This window comes from Oreochromis niloticus, linkage group LG1, assembly GCF_001858045.2.
Source record: "Oreochromis niloticus isolate F11D_XX linkage group LG1, O_niloticus_UMD_NMBU, whole genome shotgun sequence".
NCBI lineage: Eukaryota > Metazoa > Chordata > Actinopteri > Cichliformes > Cichlidae > Oreochromis > Oreochromis niloticus.
In genome coordinates, this window is record NC_031965.2 from 29,799,853 (window position 1) to 29,820,468 (window position 20,616).

At 36.9% G+C, this 20,616-nt stretch overlaps 2 protein-coding genes and 1 long non-coding RNA gene across 4 annotated transcripts in view; 2 read left to right on the forward strand and 1 right to left on the reverse strand.

Annotated features, from left to right (window-relative positions):
* Positions 1-483: 483 nt before the first annotated feature.
* Positions 484-8,825, reverse strand: rec114 (REC114 meiotic recombination protein). Of its 2 annotated transcripts, none has more exons than XM_003437651.4 (6): positions 8,527-8,825; positions 5,881-5,970; positions 3,104-3,187; positions 2,610-2,783; positions 1,484-1,558; positions 484-1,269 (listed from the first exon to the last, which is right to left on the reverse strand). In XM_003437651.4, the coding sequence occupies exons 1-6, from the start codon at positions 8,701-8,703 to the stop codon at positions 1,105-1,107; spliced, it is 765 nt and encodes a 254-aa protein (XP_003437699.1). In that variant the 5' UTR covers positions 8,704-8,825; the 3' UTR covers positions 484-1,104. The 2 variants fall into 2 exon arrangements, with proteins under 2 accessions (XP_003437699.1, XP_013132903.1); XM_013277449.3 differs by having other exon boundaries at positions 5,872-5,970; positions 8,527-8,739.
* Positions 8,826-8,956: 131 nt separating this feature from the next.
* On the forward strand, positions 8,957-10,917 carry LOC102076947 (uncharacterized). The gene is made up of 3 exons (XR_265655.4): positions 8,957-9,103; positions 9,619-9,712; positions 10,080-10,917. It is a non-coding gene; the product is annotated as an uncharacterized LOC102076947 (long non-coding RNA).
* A 45-nt stretch (positions 10,918-10,962) lies between these two features.
* The window catches only part of hcn4 (hyperpolarization activated cyclic nucleotide-gated potassium channel 4), a 71,583-nt gene continuing 61,929 nt past the window's right edge, over positions 10,963-20,616 (forward strand). Inside the window, exon 1 of the mRNA XM_019360172.2 lies at positions 10,963-13,434. Within this exon, the coding sequence (XP_019215717.1) occupies positions 12,743-13,434 (692 nt within the window). The 5' untranslated portion in view covers positions 10,963-12,742. The remainder of the gene's footprint in view (positions 13,435-20,616) is intronic.

Genomic DNA, 20,616 nt, shown 5'->3' on the forward strand with positions numbered 1-20,616 from the left:
TTTTTTGCATCCAAAATTACCTTTTTTATGGAGTCATCCTCGCATATACATATACATATATATATATGTATATATATACATACATATACATATATATATATATATATATATATATATATATATATATATATATATATATTTATACATACATATATGTATATACATATACACATATATGTGTGTATACATATATATATATATGTGTGTGTTTTATTCTTGAAAATTTGTACAGCATATCATGGTCATTTAACTATATTTGATTTGTGACAAGATGTCTACTTTTAACAGAACTTTTATTGTGAAGCAAGGGCTTCAATGTCTGAAGCAATGACTTCAATGACTGGCAGTATTTAAATTTAAATGAGAGTGCTTACAGAAAATGACTACTGTGTGTTTAACTATCTTAACAAAAATAATATACGTATTATTTTTATTTCCTTTCCAGAGTAACTTAGGTGTCTTGTATATGTTGAAGTATGAGTGTTCAAATGATAGGAAAGGTGTAAAAAATATTTTTTTTATAATTCCCAATTTCATTAACTGATTTTTATTTTGTTCCTCTCTTTAACTGTATAGCATGGCTATAATCCTATGCAATATGTATTCTTAAATAGATATATGGAGGGCAGTTTGTTTTACTCAGTGAAGCTTTAATATTGTGGGATCACTTGGAAGCTGGCATAGCAAAATTCACTGCTGTAGCTGCATGACTCCTCTTTCAATACAATGTATCCATGTGTGGTGCAGTGGAAATGGACCTGCATTAAGGTGGGAACGAGGGACCAGAGTACATAGCCACGATCAAACATATAAGTGAGACCAATAGTTTTTTTTTTCTTTTTTTTAAATAAAAAATGTAAAAATGAATGTTTGTTTTGCAAGTTCTTTAATCAACAAATTTAATGATATTCAAAGCATCCTCTTTGGCCCATGTAATATAACAACTAATGTGTAATATAATTTCAAAGAACACTGGCACCAAAGCAACAAAACACTCCACCAACGGGCACTGCCTACACGAACAAATAAAAGAAAAAAAAAAAACACGAACATGCACACACACACAAACTTGACCTTTCTGCCTTGAGCTGTTGTTAAGATTCTTTACTCTTCAACCAGTTTCCTCAGCTCCCCTTCCACCTTCTCTACAAATCCATAAAAGGTGGGATCCAGCAGACAAACACGCAGGAAATGCTCTAAGTCACCTTGTCCAAAAGAACTGTGTTGATATACTCGAGGTAGAGTCACAGCAGTGTCTCCCAAGCAGTGCTGTGGGAGGTGCAGAAAATATTTAAGTAAAATTGAAAAAAGGAACTGATTGCGTACCCTGTGCCAGCCTTTATAATTTAAAAGAAAAGCCACACAACAATCATTTTGCATTTCCAAATTAAGCCTACTGCAAAATTACAATTAACACGTTGCATAGTTGAAGCTTCATTTTAATAGCAGTTAGCTTTACTGCCTCTTACGTCACAATCAATACCTGGGTAAGACGTTTGATGGACACAGTTCCTTGGACAACCTCAGGTTTAACTCCCACAGCTTTTTCCTGACAAGTCTGCTGGCACATGATGAAACACAAAAGAAGAAAAGAAGATTTGATATGCACAGCTTGACACCAGAGGGTTAAGAGACCAATCAATGGCCTTATTACTAATTGAAAGTTTTCCACCCCTCAAATCCTTTCATCTCAGCTCCTTCATTCTGTCTGTTTTCTAAAGGTCAAATTCAACCCCATAGTGGAGTCCGTTCCTTTCCCAGTCCTTCATGTAAAATGCTCTGAAGACCAGAAGCAGAAGAATTAGGTTTGCAGTTAATCATATGTTATGAACGTTTTCAAGTTTAAAAATAAATAAAGAAACGATGACTGGCTTACTGCTATGAAGGACAATGAGTATGATTGTTAAAGAAATTGTCTCACCCCTACAATAGTTCAGTATGTTTATAGAGTTTAACTTACAACTGCTGAAAAGTTTTCAGAGCATGTTTTTTGTTATTGTGTTTTATAAATGCTGGTTTGTTTTCATAATCGGCAATTTCAATGTTAAAGGCATTATCAAGAAGTACTTTTATCAGGGCTTAAGGGTTGTGCATTTCAAACTGTTAAATTCATAAACTATTTAAAATCCTTTCCTGCATTATAGTATATGAATCTGTTTAAATTGCTGTATTCTAAACCTTATCTTTTACTGTTATTGGCTAATGATTGTATATTTCATAGTCTTTGTCACATACTGTAGTTGCAGTGTGACCTCTAAGAATAAGACAGTATTGTCAATAGCACCATCTAGTGAGTACAATCTGGGTTTTTTATATAGATGAAGCTGACTACACCCTTGTGATACCACTATTTAAAATGCACAGAGTAATGCCTAAGTGATAACTTTAGTTATGGCAATTTACATTATGTTGATATACTTGTTAAATTTACACAATAAAGGCTGCTCCTTTTCCAGTTCCATAAAAGACTATCCCAGAAAAAAGTAAAGTCACATATGTTGTGGACATCTTGTTGTGGACATCTTGGTAAAATATTTTAAATGCATGGACATACACTAGTTCTGTTTTTGACGTTGAAATTGTATTAAATAAAATATAAGCTGGGCGACCTGTACTGCTGATGCAGGGACTGCAGCAGGGGGCTGATTAGGCTGTGGTGGGGCGTAATCCTGAGTGGTGACAGGTATGTACTCCATCAGTTTTTCCACAGCACTTGAGCACTCATTTATAGCCTCTGCCATGCTGCATCCATCAAACTGCATCCTTATCATGCGGCTCTCACCCTGCAGAAATCCACAAATACACTCAGTCTGTATCTGTCAGTCTAAACTGCGCCAAGAAAAACACAATCTGTGGAAAACGAGCTCGGGTATTTAGACACTTAAATGTAATCTTCAAGCAACAAAAGAACAAGGCAGCCGTCACAGGCAAAAAAAACAAAAAAAACCCCACCTAATCATTAAAATTTGCTGCTTTGTAAGTATTCTCCTTCAATTTGTTATGATGTTGTGAATGTAATGGTCTTGAGCTTGTAAGGGGTTTAAGATATTGCCATGGACGTTGAGATAAATTCTGTGGGATTGAAATGCATCTCACCACTCACCTTCACAATAAATCGAATGATCAGATTATCAGATTTCTGGTGTACTTTAATAGAATCTGAGCCACACAGCAAAGGAATTGTATCCTGAGAAAAGATAAGAGAACAAAGACCTCTAGCAGCAAAGGCATAAAACAGTTTGATCATTTTGACATGTTAATACATAAAGAATAATATACATGAATACAATGCGAAATACTCTTATTTTGAAGCCAAATGCTTCAATTATTTAGAAAACCCAGAGTACAAAAAAGAGCATTACAGTTTAATAAACCTGTTAAAACAAATTGCTACCAAAAACTGTCTGCAGGGGTCTCTATTTGCTCAATAACCCTAAAGCTTCCGCTCTGAGGCTCTTGTTAAGATTTTTCACAAAAGCAGGTAAACACGCTATAAGGAAACATTAGCCTGGTATTACTTAAAAACCCTGTAAACAGACATTTGCTTTAACTTTAAAAATAACAATGTAGGTTAGTCAAGTAAGGTTGACTTAGAACAACTGCACTATATTAAGGAGCAAGCGCTCTGTAGTCCTATAACGCCATCGTTCTGCATTATGTAAAAATCACACATGGCAAGCAATAGGAGAACTATCATCCTCAAATGTCAATGAAAAAGCATCAAGTTTTAATAAGTGTGTTTATCGACCAACTGCACTCTTTGTTATATTAAAGGAAAACTTGAAGAAATTGAAGAAAATACTTTTTCTTAAATTGATAAAAAGCATTCAGTTCTTTTTAGAATATTAGTAATAGTATAGAAACATTATTAAGGTAATTTTGAACTTGCATTTAGAAGCTCAGAGTGATATTTGGCTTGATGTATCCAAAACAAGTCAGTCAAATCCCCTCACATTTGGGCTGAAATGTCAAGCTCTTCAACAGAATATTTCATATGGCCTTGATTGAACCCTTTTGTCTGGAAACCAGATTACTTTCTAAGATCTCAAAAAAATCTGCAGAGAAAATTCCAAACATTTTCTCTTATTATTATGCTTAAAGTTTATTTAGAATGACATATATACTACATCGACTATGTTATGTAAACATTTTGAGCCTTGTCCATTTAAACAAAAAAAAAAAAATGATAAAAAAAAAAAAGTATTATACATATATGGAAATGTATGTAGAAATATGTACATATGCTAACCAACCACTTTATTACAGCTTACCAGTACTGGATTGGACCCTTTTTTCATCGCCCATTATATTCATTAAGGTGTAATATGCAAAAAAGTGATTTTGTTCCATACTGACACAATAGCATCACACAGAGTCTGCATATTTGTCAGCTGGACATCCATGATGTGAATCTACTATTCCACCACATCCCAAAATTCCTCTGTTAGATTTAGACCTTGTGATTATGGACTCCATTTGAGTAGTAAACTCAATGTCATCTTCAAGAAACCAGTTTGAGACTATCTAACCGTTGCAAACATCATCACGCTGGAAGCAGCCACCAGAGAATTTATGTAGGTTCACTGTAGTCATAAGTGGGACAGATATGGTCAGTATTGTTGTTGGCAATATTCACAGTGCTCAGTTGGTAGTAAGGAGTGTCCCAAGAAAATATCCCCCAAACCATAACACCACCACCACCATGAACTGTTGATACATAGCAGGATAGATCAATGTTTTCATGTTGTTTTATGCCAAATTCTGACCCTCCCATCTAAATATTGTGGAAGAAATCAAGAGTCATCAGACTAGGAAACATTTTTCCGATCTTCTAATGTCCAATTTTGGTGAGTCTGTGTGGACTGTAGCCTGAGTTTCCTGTTCTAAGCTGATGGCAGTGGCAACTAGTGTGGTCTTCTGCTGCTGCTATCTGCTTCAAGGTTTATGTGTTGTGTATTCAGAGACACTTTTGAGCACACTTTGGTTGGCATTTATGCCCAGAGAACTGCCACTAACTGGATATTTCCTCTTTTCAGACCATTTTCTGCAAGATTTAGAGATGGTCGTATTAGAAAATCCTAGCAGCAGTTTCTTAAATACTCAGTCCAACCAATCTAACGCCAAAGTAACTTAAATCCGCTTTCTTCCCATTCATGCACGGCTTGAACTTCTGCAGGTTAATAGACCATTGACTATTGATTGACCATCACAGGCCTAAATGTGGTGAGTTGCTACCATGCAATTAGCTGATTAGACATTTGTGTTAAGAAGTTGAATATGTTTACCTAATAAAGTGGATGGCTAATAATTGATGAAAGTTATATCGTGTTGCAATAATTTTGGGGTAGGACAAACAACAAATAAATAAGCTGTGATCTAATACAAACAACTATAATTTCAACAACTGTAAGTGTAATCATTTTTTGATTAACATAATTTGATAAAAAGGTACACCACAATAAACATGTTAGTTGCCAAACGAGAACTAGCATATTTAAACATGCAAACAACACAATAAACAACACAAGCAGATTACATTTTCTCTCATTTAGTATATTTTAATCTGTAATAAGAAATCTTCCAGATAAAACACTATTTGAACACAACCAAGCTCTTATTTTAATTTTTTTCCCTAAGGAATTAAGTCAAAATTCAAACATTTTTTTATTAGACATATCTGATTTTGTAATTATTTAATTTCAACCAATTGTGAAGTGAGTCAAAATAAAAAGTTAATAAATAAAAAAAGATACCCATCACACTAACCACAACCACAAAATATATGGTGTAGCGGGATCTAACAACTAATGTGTAATCTTTTGTATGTTGTGTGCGAACTGAGAAATCTATGAGAAAAAAACAGTAACCTACTTGACTTACCAAGCTTTCTTGTCCCTGCAAGACCAGCAAGTGTCCAGATTCCACAATTGTGAGGACAATTTCAGGTTTGTTGTCCTTTGTCTCAAGTACCTGATGAAGAGAAAAATATTGAATTAGTCATTGCTTTTCCAGGCAGTAACCAGATATATGCATTTCTAAAGGATGCTTTTTAAAATCAATAATATTGTTATTTTTTACTGATTAAGATAAATAATGTAGCTTATTAATATAACAATGACAGTAATGTTTTTGTTTCTGCTACATTTTAAGTCATGGTTCAACAGCCCAAAGCTATGTGTACCTGATACAATTTCCTGAAAATTAAAAATGTTCTCAAAAAAGATGCACTACCCAATATGGCTCATTAGTATCTGGAATAGCTCATTATCATTATAAAGTTAATCAGATAAACTCTTGTAATTCAATGCTCACAACTTGCCTTTCACTGAATTTTACAATTTACAATGCTATAATCTTGTGTGATCAATGTAAATGCGATTTAGCTCAGTTTAAATAACATGCTTTGACTCAATGTCTCTAAACTGCCCTATGATATAGATGTACTTTGGTTTCATTCATTGGTGTCATTAAATTAAATACACAGCTCTAGCTTGCCATCTAGAGTCTGGTGCAGTTAATGAAAGAAAACAGCACAAGGAATAGAGTTTTTCAAACATGAAGAAAACAAAACAAATACAGAAACAGAAAAAAAAGATAATCATACAACCAGTCGGTACAACCAGTGAAATACATACCTCCTTTTATACTTTGAATAGAATTATTTTTAAAAATGCAGTAATTATCTAAATAAATGGGCTTTTTCTACCATCAGTTGTTTGTTACTTCATTTTCATGTTTAATACCGAAAGCACATAAACAGCTCAAGTACATGCTCTATTTGATTGGGAATCTGGGGAGTTTGGAGTCTGGGTCAACGCCTTGGGCTATTAGTTGTGCTCCTTGAGCTGTTCTTGAGCAGTTTTTGGAGTGTGGCAATAGGCACTGCCAGGCTGCAAACAGGAGGGTCTATTGCCAAGAGGGGTCTTGGTCTGCAAAAAATATTTCGGTAGGTGGTTCCTGTCAAGTGACATCCATGAATTGCAGCACCTCTGGTTTCCCTGCAGAAACACTGATTTTAATGTTGCAGCTAATATGTCTATATTCCTAGAGAGACAACATTAGAGGAAAGAGAAAATTAATGTAAGATATGTTGCAGTTGTAGTGTCTCTGTGTTTCGGCACTGCAAGACATAGAACCCAAAGTACCTCCTGCTACTACATAGTATAATGAAGGTAGTTTTAATGTTGTTTTATGCTGCAACTCATAGAAATTAAGGAAATTAACTTTGAGTTAAGTTATTGTTCTATTTTTAGTCTGTTCCCAGAGATTTGATTTTATGTCTTGAAGGACATGTGACTAAGTTTTTATACCACACATTTATATGAATATCAAAACTGAATTTAAATTAGGGATGGGAATTACAGAAGAACTAAGTAAACCATCAAACAAAGGTGCTTCCAGTCAGCACATATTCCATCTGATATTAAGTGGAAAGCAAAATACTGTAAATCATTTTTTCCCTAGTTCAAAAAAGATCTTTGATGGTCAACTATGTAAAAATATGTACAGAACCCTAAATTAAAGCAGTATGTAAATGTTACCTTTTTCAAAGTTGTTTTTTCAAATATGTGCTCTTATTTATATTCATACAAAACAGTAAAAATATATTTATCCATAAATTCGTATTAGTATATACAATGCTGTTAAAAAGTATTTGCCCACCTCCAGAAATTAATTTATTTATTGAGTGTTTGTCACACTGACATGTTTCAGGTATTCATAGACATTTTAATATTAGAAAAACATAACCAGAGAAAATACGAGACATACTTTTTAAATAGTGATTTTCTAAATCAGGAAAAACCCTCCAATGTCATTTTTTACGCATTTACGCATCTGAATCAAATCTAAATCTGGATTCTGACAAGCCCACTCTAAAGCCGTTCAGTGGTGAACTTGCTGGTGTGTTTTGGACCATTGTCCTGCTGCATAAAACAAGTGCCCTTGAGCTTCAGGGAACAAACTGATGGACGGACACTCTCCTTCAGCATTTTCTGGTAGAAAACAGAATTCATGGGTCCATCAACTAGACGAGCCTTTATGGTCTTTATGGTCAGCAGTGATTTTTTCCACCTTGGAAGCTTAACTATGGTAAGTGAAGCCTGCAGTTCTTTACATGTTCTTATGGGTTCTTTTGTGACCTGGATGAGTCTTCAGTCTTGACTTTTTCACAATACTGTAGGTATTATACTATAGCTTAACTAAGGCTGAGAGATAACTTAAAATGATCGTAGTAAAATGGTTGCTATTAGAGATGATTAACACCACTCTGGGGTTTCATCAGCAGTTATGGTGATAAAGGAAAGCTCCTCTTTATTACGTTTCCTTAACTAGGAGGTGGGTTCTAAATAAAAATCCTAATTAACAATATATTAAGTAAGTTTTTCATTTGTGTGCGTATTTGGCCAATACACTGCACTGACTGAAGTTAATGTCAGACAGAAAGCTAATACAGCTAGGCTAGCTTAGGAAAGTTTGGCTAGCTAGGGCAAAGCTTTTTAGTAATACTAAATGAAGGTCAGTTACCTTCCACGGTTTTACACCTGTTTCCTTGGAGCCAGGGATGAAACGCCCGTAGCGTTTTAACTTCCAAATACGAGTGGCAATCATTTCCAGCAGCGGAGTTGTTTTTTTGATATTTTCTGTCAAACCCAACCAGCTATAGAAGAATCCAGCGCCAGCAGAGGAGCCTGAACGAAACATGGACCGCGCGCGAAGACGAACGAGGCTTTTTTTTTTTTTTTTTTTTTTAAGTAGTCAGAGGTGACAGTAATATTAAAGAGACATGACACTCAGTGCTGATTTGGATTACTTTAAAACACTGCCCAATACTTGTGTAATGTTAGTATTACAGTGCAATACATACAGTGGTAAGAAAATGTGGGTTTGCAGGGTATGACAGTGTATGTTACAAACCCAAGGTTCAGCATCACTTCCTCAGCAGGAAGCTGGCTCATGTCTCCACATGTGACACAGGAAGTCTGGAACACTTGATGCTGCATGGATGTACAGTGGGAGTGTGACTCCAGTTTCAGATGCAGGTGGACAGCTTGATCGTTTTCCAGCCATTCTCTGACAGCTCAAGTGTGACTTTTGGTTTAATGTAAGTGCTGACTTATTTTGAGCATAAGAAACTGCTGAAATGTTCCAGTATTAATAGTTAAATATGTGGTTATAATGATAGCTAAATACTAATTATAATGTATCAGTTCAAGTGCTCCAGTATTGTTGAATGCTGGCTCAGTGATATTGTTCACTGGGATAAGAGCTGGCAATATGTCCTAATGGACTACACATTAAGACAACAGTGCATTTGGCAGTTTCTATTTTAATTTTGTTTTCTGTTCTCAGGGCACGATTTCAAAATGACCATTCTAGCTTGAAAGTAACTCCCAGTTTGTGTCTCTTTGATATATACATACAGTCGTCTTTAGAAGTTTACAAACACTGATCATGGCCATGCATGTCATGGTAATTATGGGTGTTTAATGATTCCTTTGAACTGCTCTTTTCCTGGGAGAAATGATTTTACAGAATGCATCTTTAATTACCTTAAAAGACAGGATTTGGGTGCACGAGATTTTAGTTTGGATTTTGGATTTTCTCTCATTTACACAGGGTCAAAGGTATATATACAGACTCAAATATCTGCATACACCAGTGACCACACCCAAGCTAAGGTATGATGTGAGACAGAAGATGAAAAACACAGGTAGGGTTAATAATATTTGCGTTATTGCAAATATTGCATTATTCAAAAATATTTAGAGTTCTGAGTAATGCAGACAGATTGTGGTAGATTTAAGTTCTGCCCTAGAGTCGGTGTGTAAGGAAGGGGTGCCAAACTTTTAGTTTTGGGCCACAGCCCCATTTGAGCTTAAGTGGGCCGACTTGAACTTTACCTAATAACTATAAAATAAACACCTACAAACCACCTGATGTGTTTTACCTCTTTCAGTGAGTCAAATCTTATTACAAAAAATTGTGCTGTACTACATCAATGAATCCATCAGCATGAGTTAGTGGACTTGCACTCTTAAGAAATCCATCCATCCATTCTCTTCCACTTTTTTTTTCAGGGTGGAAAAGGCTGGAGCCTGTCTCAGCTACCATAGAGGAGTGTTGGGGACAATTGCCAATCTGACACAGAGAAAGAGACAGACAACCATTCACACTTAGACCTATAGGCAATTTAGAATAAGTAATTAACCTAACCCAACAAATTAGATATAATTGGACTATTGGAGGAAGCCGGATACCCAAGAGAACCCGCACAAACACATGGAGAACATGCAAACTCCACACAGAAAGGCTCTTGTGCAGTTAAACTCACGATGTTCTTGCTGTGAAATAACAGTGGTAACCACTGCACTGCCCAGCTTTTAAGAAATAAAACTGTAAAATTTATAAAGAAAGTGACAACAAACTTGGACTTTGTTCTTATGTTACTTCACAAAAAATCAAAAAAGGAAGTCGTTGTTCATCAATAATAAAAAACAAGAACTTTTCTGTCATTTAATGGAAATCCTTTTCTTTTATTTAATGGTTTGCGTTTGTCATCTTTGTCTTTGTCAGTCAGGAAGCTGTAAAACTATTTCAGATGAAATCATCAGTTCAGTCTTTCATGATGTGATTTATTCTTAAGGACAAAAAGCAGTAAAAAGTCCAGAATTGTACCTGCTCTGTCATTTTCACAGTTTGCAAACCCACCCACTGGGTCGGAGGGAAGTTTGACATCACAGGTGTAGAGGGAAGCATTTCTTACACACTATACAAATTGATCATTTATTCTTTTCTTTGCTACAAATTGTATTATTTATCTTCAATTGAAATGTCATAAAACATGTTTTCTTGCATTTTTAGTTAAGTTGTGTAATTAATTTGCAACCTATATAACTCACAGTCATTAATATTCAAAGGACATAACTGTTCCAATACAGGTGATTTTTGAAAGTTCTTAAAAATATTGACTCAGTAAATGGTCTTGTTAACAGAATTGCAGAAAGGGACTGCTTTGTATTAGTGTGTCAATTAGGATGGCTTTCACTAAATGTTGTATAGGTATTTGTGGCTAGGATCCAATTCATTTTATTTTATTTATTTATTTATTTATTTTGGGAATTGGAAGTTACATTATGTAAATTCAGCATAGTAAAAGAGATTCCCTAAATTATAATGTAGCTGTTTTGCATTAGCAAATTGCCTTCTATTTTTCTTCAGTGTCTGCAGTTCTGCAATATCCACTAGAATAGATGATAAAAGTTTTTTGTCGAAATTTAAATACATAACCTTTCTTCAGAAACTGCTGGCAGTGATCTTTCTCAGTGTAGACATTGGGGAAGTGACACAAGAGAAGATAATTTGTTAATAGTGAAAAAAGGCTTGTTTAATTAGTGTTTTAATCAGCTACAAAATATTGCTGATAAAATTTGCTTTAGCTTTAAAAGGCTTTTGTAAGGCTTCTGCACACAACTATCCTGGGTTTGTTTAAGAAGACCAGCTATTACAGTAACAATGTAGCATTTGTAAAGCTGTACCGAAGACATGAGTGAAAGATGTCCAAGCAATGAAACTGTCATACTTGTGCTGCAGGCACTGTGAATGAATGAAATGAGACAGGAAAAAGAAAACACACACAAAACAAAACACAAAAACAAAAGTTACATTCACAATGAAGGCATTGATGAAATTAAAGAATCATAACGCTTCGTTCACAAGACAAAATCCATTAGCCTATTTTTTTCTTTATCATCCTAGGCTGAAAATAAAAGGAACAATGAGCACAAAAGGGTGTGACATCCTAAGTGTTATAAATACACGGAAGTGGAAAAATAATCTTGAATTAGGAGAACACAGATTTGTTTATTCCCATCTGAGAATCCACCCGTATACCAACAATTTTATACAAGAGCTTCTTACCAAATTATAGACGTGCCTATTCTAGCTTCGTTTGTATTAGTGTGCGCAAATTACGCAGTAGATCAGACTGATTACAGCGATGGCAAGCAGGGTTCTTGGTCTCTTCCAACAGAAGACAACATCATGTTTTAACAATGGGCATGTTGGCTACCTGTAGCCTTAACTTAAAAGAACGGGAGAACATTTTAAGAATGGAGAGAGCTTTCCCCTTTAAACAAGGTGGGCTGAGCTTATTTGCAGTTCTCGCTCCTATGGCAACCCAATAGATCAGCATCATGAATATTCACAATTCACCAAAACGCACCCTGACTATGGAACAGTGATGTCAGCGGTCCCTGGAATGCTTTACTGTATTTTTGCACGATTCTGTTGCGTTGTTTTATGAAAGCTGGCAAGACGTCTTGTAAAAAGAGCATCCTTCGTCGTGCATGACCTTTCTCTGGTCTCCGTATCACCGTCGGCACGTCTCTCACATGTCACGCTAAGGTGACTTTCAGGCAGTTTTTCCACTTTTGCGCACAATGTCGGAACGGCACAAAGATGTACATCGGGGACGCAGTGGCCAAGCGGACCGCCCAGGCTGTGTGTGAGGACATATGCAAACTGTCAGGTAGTCTGATTATGAAAAAGAATATTCCTCATCTGTTTCAGCAGAGCCACGGCGGTCCGTGTCATGTGTAGCAGGCTTTCAGGGATTCAGATTAGCTCCAGACTGATCGCTCTCACAAACAGATAGGGAGCGCGGGGCTTGTGGCAATAACCAATACAATACAGGCTAACAATCTGGATTTATTTAATATTTCCTGCGTGTCTCAATGTCATAATGGACAGGTTGCACTCCTCCATGCGTAAAAGGCTCTACAGTTTGCCACAGCACATTGGACAGAAAGCATCTATAATGGGTGAAGGAGAAGACGCAGACAAGGACACCCGGAGGAAGAGCATTAGGATGAAGCCTTTACCGTCACCGTCGCCGACCTCTGGAGGAAGCTGCAAAGGCATCGGCGAGACCAAAAGTGGGGAATCTGTGATCATGGAGACGGACATAGGGAGACCTATGAAGACCAGCTCAAATGGAGATTGTCGGAGATTTCGAGGCAGCCTTTCGTCCATCACAAGTCGACATGTGCACGACTCAGACTCTGCGGAGGAGAGACGCCTCATCACTGAAGGGGATGTTACCCCGAGCGAAGAGAGCCCCCCTGGAGCAATGGGTGACGGGCAGCCGGATCAAGGTGCGCAGGAGGCCAGCAGTGGCGGTGGCGGTGGTGCCCAAAATGATTCTCCAGACCAGCAGTCAGGGTTTATAAAGTTGGATGGCATTGATCAAATTCTGCCGGACGACGAGAGATTATATCAGGCTGGGTTCATACACAGACAGTTAGGAGCAATGCTTCAACCAGGGGTCAACAAGTTCTCCCTGAGGATGTTTGGAAGTGAGAAGGCGGTTGAACGAGAGCAAGAGCGGGTTAAATCCGCCGGATTTTGGATAATTCACCCCTACAGTGATTTCAGGTAAATTTAGTCACATCACACTTGCTTATTTCAAAAGGGAAAAGGTTCACAAAAACATGATGTTACTGTGACTAGGCCCAGATGTTTTTCATGGTATGTCTCATTTACTGGGGCATTCCTCAGCTCAGAAGCCCATTTTTTTTCCTTTTTGCTAAATTTTCTACTAACCACCTTTCCACCTTACTCTTTCACATTTAAAGACTGTATCTCCAGTCTAAAACATTCACTTTAAAAAAAAAATAGAATTCTTAGAATGAACCAATTTCACAGAGTAATTCAGATTTTTTTCGCATTCATTAGTTTTAGTGTATCGATATATATTGCTACAGAGGCCTGCCGACACATTTAGTTGTTATACAAAAACCCATCACATGACACAACCCAGTCCCAATTAGGATTAAACCCTTCTTATATAATAAATTCTATATAGTATGAAATATTCATTTCTCTTTGGTGGTTTCTTCAGCAGTTAGAAAAAATCTCAGCATGGAGGACATTTTTGCTTAAAATTCATGATTAGGTCTTCATTTAAATAATTTCTAAATTATTGTAATGTCCTTTTCTTTCTACTTTAAATTAAAAATAGGGTTATTTTATTTTATTTACAGTTAATGTAAATCATTTTTCAAGAGTGGTTTAGAAATGATCATGTTTTATTCCTACTTCAGTGACAGCAAACATGAATGGAGAGAGACAGCACTCTCTTTTAGGCCTGCAGTTTACTCTGTGGTTTTATTGCCCTTCATTTTTTTTTATTAGCCAAGTATCTCTGATTTATGGCTACACAGAGGCTGTTAACTAACAAGTAAGACTGGCTTCAATAGCCTTTTAAACCAAACTACATTCATGTATACTAAACGATACTGTAGCGTACAGGTGTGTATGTGAGTATTGGGTGGGCTTGATAATGTGTTCAGTCACACACGTGTGCACGCACATACACGTTTATACATATATATATATATATATATATATATATATATAGCGAGAGAGAGAGAAAGAGGGAGTGAGAGAGGGATACATATATACATACATATATATGTTTGCAGGTATACTCTACACTGTTGATGACTTTATGTAAATCCAAACACATTTAGGACATGCCATCAGGATGATGTGAGATATGTATTAGACAGTTTGCCATTTTTGTTATGCTCCTCCCAGCTGGTTGTGTTTTCTCTGACCCCTCTGCTCTCTTACTCACCATGTTAAATGTCAGGTGAAGGGTGATTTAGTGCTTGGGGAGACTGTCCTGATACTGAAAGGTCAGAGATTTGGCACCAGCCACTGGTTCTGAAGTGTCTTTGAGCAACATCCTACAACAAGGACTCTGTTCTTTTTTGAAGTATATACTTGTTTGACTCTGTCATTGAGATCTGTCAAAATAAACAGATGCACTGAGAGAGAAGTAATTTTAAAAAAAAATGAGGTCGGCCACCCACTTGTTTGGGGTATGATGATGGATACTGTATATTACCATAATTAAACATTTTGGTGATCTGAGAACCATTTGCTTGTGCTACGAGCACTCAGCACTATGATTTTGTAATCACTCAACTCTACAATTAAAACCACAGATGTGGCACGCAATCAGTACAGTGAAAAGTTAAGTCTATGCTTTATTTAACTCTGCATGGAGTGTTGCATATTTTGCTGTGACTAACATGAAAAAGACAAAGGACACATTTCATTTCATTTTGCTAAATTATTTAATGGAGTCAATATCAAAAGAACCTCTTGTTTTTTTCTAAAAAAGAAACAGTAGTCACATTTCTCAAAAAGCATTTCAGACCAATTTAGAAGCAAGATGGGAAAACATAGCACATTAGGCCAGAAAGTCTGTTGCCACTGAGTCTGAGCTAGTATTTAATTTTTGACAAAGTGAAGCTGAAAGAAGACACATGAATGCCTACAACCTCAAAATCAGGAAAAAGGACGGTGCAAGATGACTGTAATTAAAGTACACAAGGAGATATCTGGGACCTTTTAATGGGCCTGGAGAGGAGAAGGGTCTCTGTGACTAAAAGTTTCATTCCCATGTCTGCATCAAAGCTTTGGCTGTATAAGCTCAAATTAGAGTGTCACAAGGAATCACAGTCATCACTGTAGCGGAATTCAGCAAAATCTCCTCTTGTCAAGTTTTGTATAACACTAAGAAGCAGGGGAGGAGCAATATCTTGCAAGGGAAAAAGGCAGATTAAAAATGGCATCATAATCCAATCTACAGCCTCATTTCCAGATCCAAAGCTGAACAGCCTCCTTCGATTCTGAGCAAGCAACTCACAGTGAGCAGATGCGGTCAGTTTGCCAGAGGGTGACGGGAAAAAAAATAAGACCGGTTTATCAATGTACCTTTTGTATAAGGAAAAATATTAATGTTGTGATGGCTGTAAAATATATGTGGGAGTTTTATAGGGTATTTGAACAATACATGCGATTGGTGCTGAATTATTGCCTTTTATGTTCTGGTTCAGACTGGATTTTTTTTTAGATATCCTTTCTGCAAGTTTTTTTCCTGTCTCAATCATGAAAAAGCGATAGAGCTGACACCTATCAATACAGCATGTCCTTGAAATAAAGAGCAATAAATGTCATAGAATATTATAGACAGGATATTTTGGTGCTTGACTGACAGAACGACATCCCTCTCACAGAATGGCTCTTCTGTCTTCTTCTTATGGTGGAAACCAGGTGATTATTATTTTCTTACCTGTTTGCATAGAGCCTTTTGAAAAGAGTCTGTCAATGGAACAGCATTGTGGAGACTTCTACACAACTGATGAGGTGCAATATTAGTATGCAACCTTCTGATCAAGAAGAGCCTTTTAATTATCTAGCAATTCAGGGCCCAGAGGACACATCTGTTGGAAAGTCTTCTACAATTCCCTGGAGAAATCGAAAAGAAGATGTCATGCATTCAAACTTTATTTCTATTATTATTATTAAGCTTTGGAACTTTACCGCCATCGCATTCTCCGAATCAGGTCGGCTGTCCTGCAGTTTCTGTCAATCAGTTAAATCCCTTTGGAACAGTAAGGCAAATCTCTTCTGCAAGGTCCACTTTTACAACAGCCTTTTATTCCTCATGTGCATTCAGTTGTGTTTTAGACAGCAGGAATAATAAATCTGAACTGACATGTTTTACAACTTTGCTTCTGATATTCTTTTGCAAAGAACATATAAGAGAAAGTAACCACCATGCACATTAATGCAGAGGTAAAAGTAAAAGGAGTCAACTTTTAGGCAATTTACAGACTAGATAAAATTATACTTCTTGTTGCTGAAGGCATTTGCTGTATCTTACCATTTGCTTTTTGTTAACTAGTTTTGGATTCAGTGCTTGAGTGAGAATTTATTGCCACCCAATACCTCAAACTGATGAGAGTAGAAAATTTCTCAAATTATCATCATAGCTACTGTTAAACTGGCAACTAAGAACTCAGTGTACTTGATATGAATAAAGCTGGTAGCTGTCCTGCCTCTACAGAGGCTGCCTTTACACTTTGTAAGATATCAGTGGAATAAGTATTTTCATCACTGTTCACTTAATGAATTCAGAGATATTTTTAAAAGTTGTGCAGTTTAGCTTTACAGGTCTTATCAAGAATTAGCAGCCTTATCAAGCACTAGCAGCCACTAACAGCTGCTGGCTTTCTGTTGAGGATACAGCATGCTTACTGTACCAGTCTGAGTGCTCACATGCGTTTCTGTGTGTATTATGTTTGTGTGTTGAGCGTAGGGGATCTGATTGAATAACAGCATTCTCTATTTCAGTCAGGTTCACTACAGTTAATTTGAGACTACATTTTGCCATTGATTTGTTTGGGTCTCATGGGGCCTTCAGCTTTCCATCGTTGGATTTATTGAAAAACGAGATGGAGCAACATACAGTACATGATTGGAACAAGGATGATTCTCCTCCTTGTGGTGAGCGGGAGTCACACTCTGGGTGCCAGTTGCCTAAAGCCTGCATTTTTGTAGCCCAGTTTAATATGTTTTTGACATTCAGAGAGCAAAGTGTAAGCATGATCTGCCACCAACCATTTCTTATTTTCTTATAGTGCTAATCTACATAGAAAGGTGGGGAAAATGTCTGCTTCAGAAAGCATAGGATAATGACACCATTTCTCTTTCAGTCTCCATTAAATAATTCCTTCTTTAATGTAGTGATGGTAAAACATGGGGATTACAGATGGTTCTGGCTTGGCCTGAAAGTGGGGTAATCAAAATAGGCTTCTGTGCTCAGCCACCAATATTGGGAGCCAAGAGATTATTACAGCACAATTTATTTAATGGAGGGAGCCCAGGGAGGATGTGCGTGGCCGGTGGGTGGAAGGTTGCCTGTCATAGTGGCAGAATGATTGAACGGTGCTGCATGACCTCGCCAGGCACACTTGTGTGGGAGTATTTAATGAGGACACATGACCACAACTGTGGAAGAATGGCCCTTTTTTTTGCATTGCATTTTTTCTGCACCTGATATGGCATTTAATTCAGCTTTATGTATTAGTCAGAGTTTAACCTTGGCAAAGTGATGGTAATGTTGTTGAGGTGAGATTATATCCATTGTCTGGACATCACATGCATTTTGAAAATGGGAAAGCCTGTTGGAAATAGTTTTTTCTTAGTACCACATGTCACCCAGCTGGTATGCCTGACGTAGGCCCTTCTTAGTTCACCATCCTTTGCAATGCAACATCAGTTTATAATCTCTCCAGTTGGATGCACAAATCTAGCCAGCCAAGACACACTTTTCTCTTTTAACATTTTAGTGTCGTTTTTCTTGACTTGGCAATTGTGATTGTTGTCCTACTGACCAGAGGTAAATACAGTCTCCGAAAGCCATATTAGGCACACCTATTCTACTGGTTGTTAATAGAAATGTTTGGAAAATAATAAACGTATGTAGTGTCACTGGACTATAAGTGCATTTTGCTGAAGTTCAAATTAAGCATCAGAATGGGAAAGGAAGGTGATTTAAGTGACTATGAACAAAGCATGATTCTTTGTGCCAGATGGGCTGGTCTGAGTACTTCAGAAACTGCAGATCTACTGGGATTTTCCTACATAGCCATCTCTAGGATTTACAGAGAATGGTCTGAAAAAGAAAATATCCAGTGTGTGGCATGTCAGAGGAAAATGGCCACACTGCTTTGAGCTGATAAGACAGCAACAGTGACTCAAATAATGATATGCTATATTCATGAAGAGCTTCTCTGAATGCACAACACATTGAATCTTGAAGCTAATGTGCTATACCAGCAGAAGACCACACTGCGTGACACTCCTGTCTGCTAAAAACAGGAAACCAAGGCTACAATTTGCACCTGGTCTGATGAGTCTTGATTTCTGCTGCAACATTTAGATGGTAAAATCAAAAATTGGCATAAATAACATGAAAGCGAGGCTACATCTTGCTTGTATTAGGGGTTCAGGCTGTTGGTGGTGGTGTAATACTGAGGGGGATATTTTCTTGGAAAACTTTGGGTCCCTTTAACACTTGACCACAAAGCCTATCTGACTGTTGTTGTTGTTGACCATGTCCATCCTTTTGTGAACACGGTGTATCAATCTGAACACTGCTTCCAGCAGGATAATTCATCAGATCACAAAGTTCAAATAATCTCTACCTAGTATCTTGAATATGACAGTGAGTTCACTTAACTCAGAATGCCTTCACAGTCACCAATTCTCAATAGAGCACCTTTGGGATGTAGTCAAACAGGAGATTGGCATCATGGATGCCAACAAATCTGGAGCAACTGGATGATGCTATCATATCAAGATGGACCAAAATCTCGGAGGAATATTTGACGATTTGAGGAAGTCCTAAAGGCAAAGAAGAGTTCAACCTAGTGCTAGCAAGGGATAACAAATAAAAACCTAATAAAGTGTCAGGTGAATGTAAAACATTTTTACTTTTCACCATAGAGAGAATATGTTCTTAAATGGGTGTTTTACACAAGCTTTCAAAATGCCTACCTTCTATGTTCTATGTAACATATGAATTATGTTCAAGGGGTGAAAGTCAATATTTAGGAAGTGATAGTAACTCTGATGATTTACAGTGACAGTTTACTATAGTCTTCATTATTTTTGTCATTCTTTGTTCTGAATGTGGCAGATTGACAGTTATTATTCAAACAGTTGTGCTCATGATGCAATCAGTGCTGTTCAAAAAAGCAGTCACCATAAAAACACATTAGGTACTGTAGGTGTAATCTTCAAAGGAAACCCAACAGAGCATTCTTTACTTTGATTATAGGTAATGCAGTGACACACCCTTGAAAAATGAAAACTCCAAAAACAAGAAATCACTTGGTTTCTAGCAATCAAGCAGACACAGCACAGTGTATTTTATGGGAAATGTCAGCATGTTTGGAATTGCTAATTAAGACTTCTTGGATTTAAACACTTCCTGTAGGCTATCAATTCTCTCTGATGTCTCCTATTGAGCATTCAGGGACACTTTTTATACAGACCTGAGTAAAATACTGTTTACAACTGCATTTCTTAGTCTGTGCTTTTCTATTTAAGTGCCATGTGTTTTGGATTCATTCATTTTACAATGCAATGAGGTTTCAAGGGGAAAAGAAAGCCATCCTTTTGTACCCCAAGCTCAATGATTTCCTGGTGTTTTATTTTATCCCTGAAATTACCCAAAGACTTTATTTATCATTTTATATATAATGGCAACTAAAACATGAACACTGTATTCATGTTGAAGCACCAGCCCTCTCATTTCTCCTCACAGAGATTCTGTTATTTCTAGTACATACAGGTTGACCTTTTAAGCCCTGTCTGCATCCCAGGTGGATCCCCCCCCACCCGCCATCCTTCTGAAATTGCATTTAAACAGTCATCAATGCAGTACTCTGGGGGATGGACGCAATAAAAATAATGATTAATAATTTAATCAGAGATGCTCGTCATTAGAGAATCAACTACACAGATAAATTCTGTTAACTTCAGACTTAATTAGCAGAATATGCAAAATAAAACAGTAGGTTTAGGTGGATCAGGAGAATGGCCATGTAAAGGTGACAGTTATACCATAATACAGCATATTATAGGGACATTCAATACGTTTTATGTCACAGAAGATGAGGGTTTGTGTCTTACAAGATCAAATATCGAGATCACCTGCGATTGGCATTATCCCATTGCTAACATAACTCATTC

Bases quoted from the DNA above. Each gene is read 5' to 3' on its own strand.
- rec114 (XM_013277449.3), bottom strand. From the start codon at position 8,703: ATGTTTCGTTCAGGCTCCTCTGCTGGCGCTGGATTCTTCTATAGCTGG. The intron at 3,188-5,871 runs GTAGGTTACTGT...ATCTTTTCTCAG, and splicing joins AAGAAAGCTTGGTAAGTCAA to GATACAATTCCTTTGCTGTG. The intron at 1,559-2,609 runs GTCGCCCAGCTT...ATGTGCCAGCAG, and splicing joins TCCCTGCATCAGCAGTACAG to ACTTGTCAGGAAAAAGCTGT.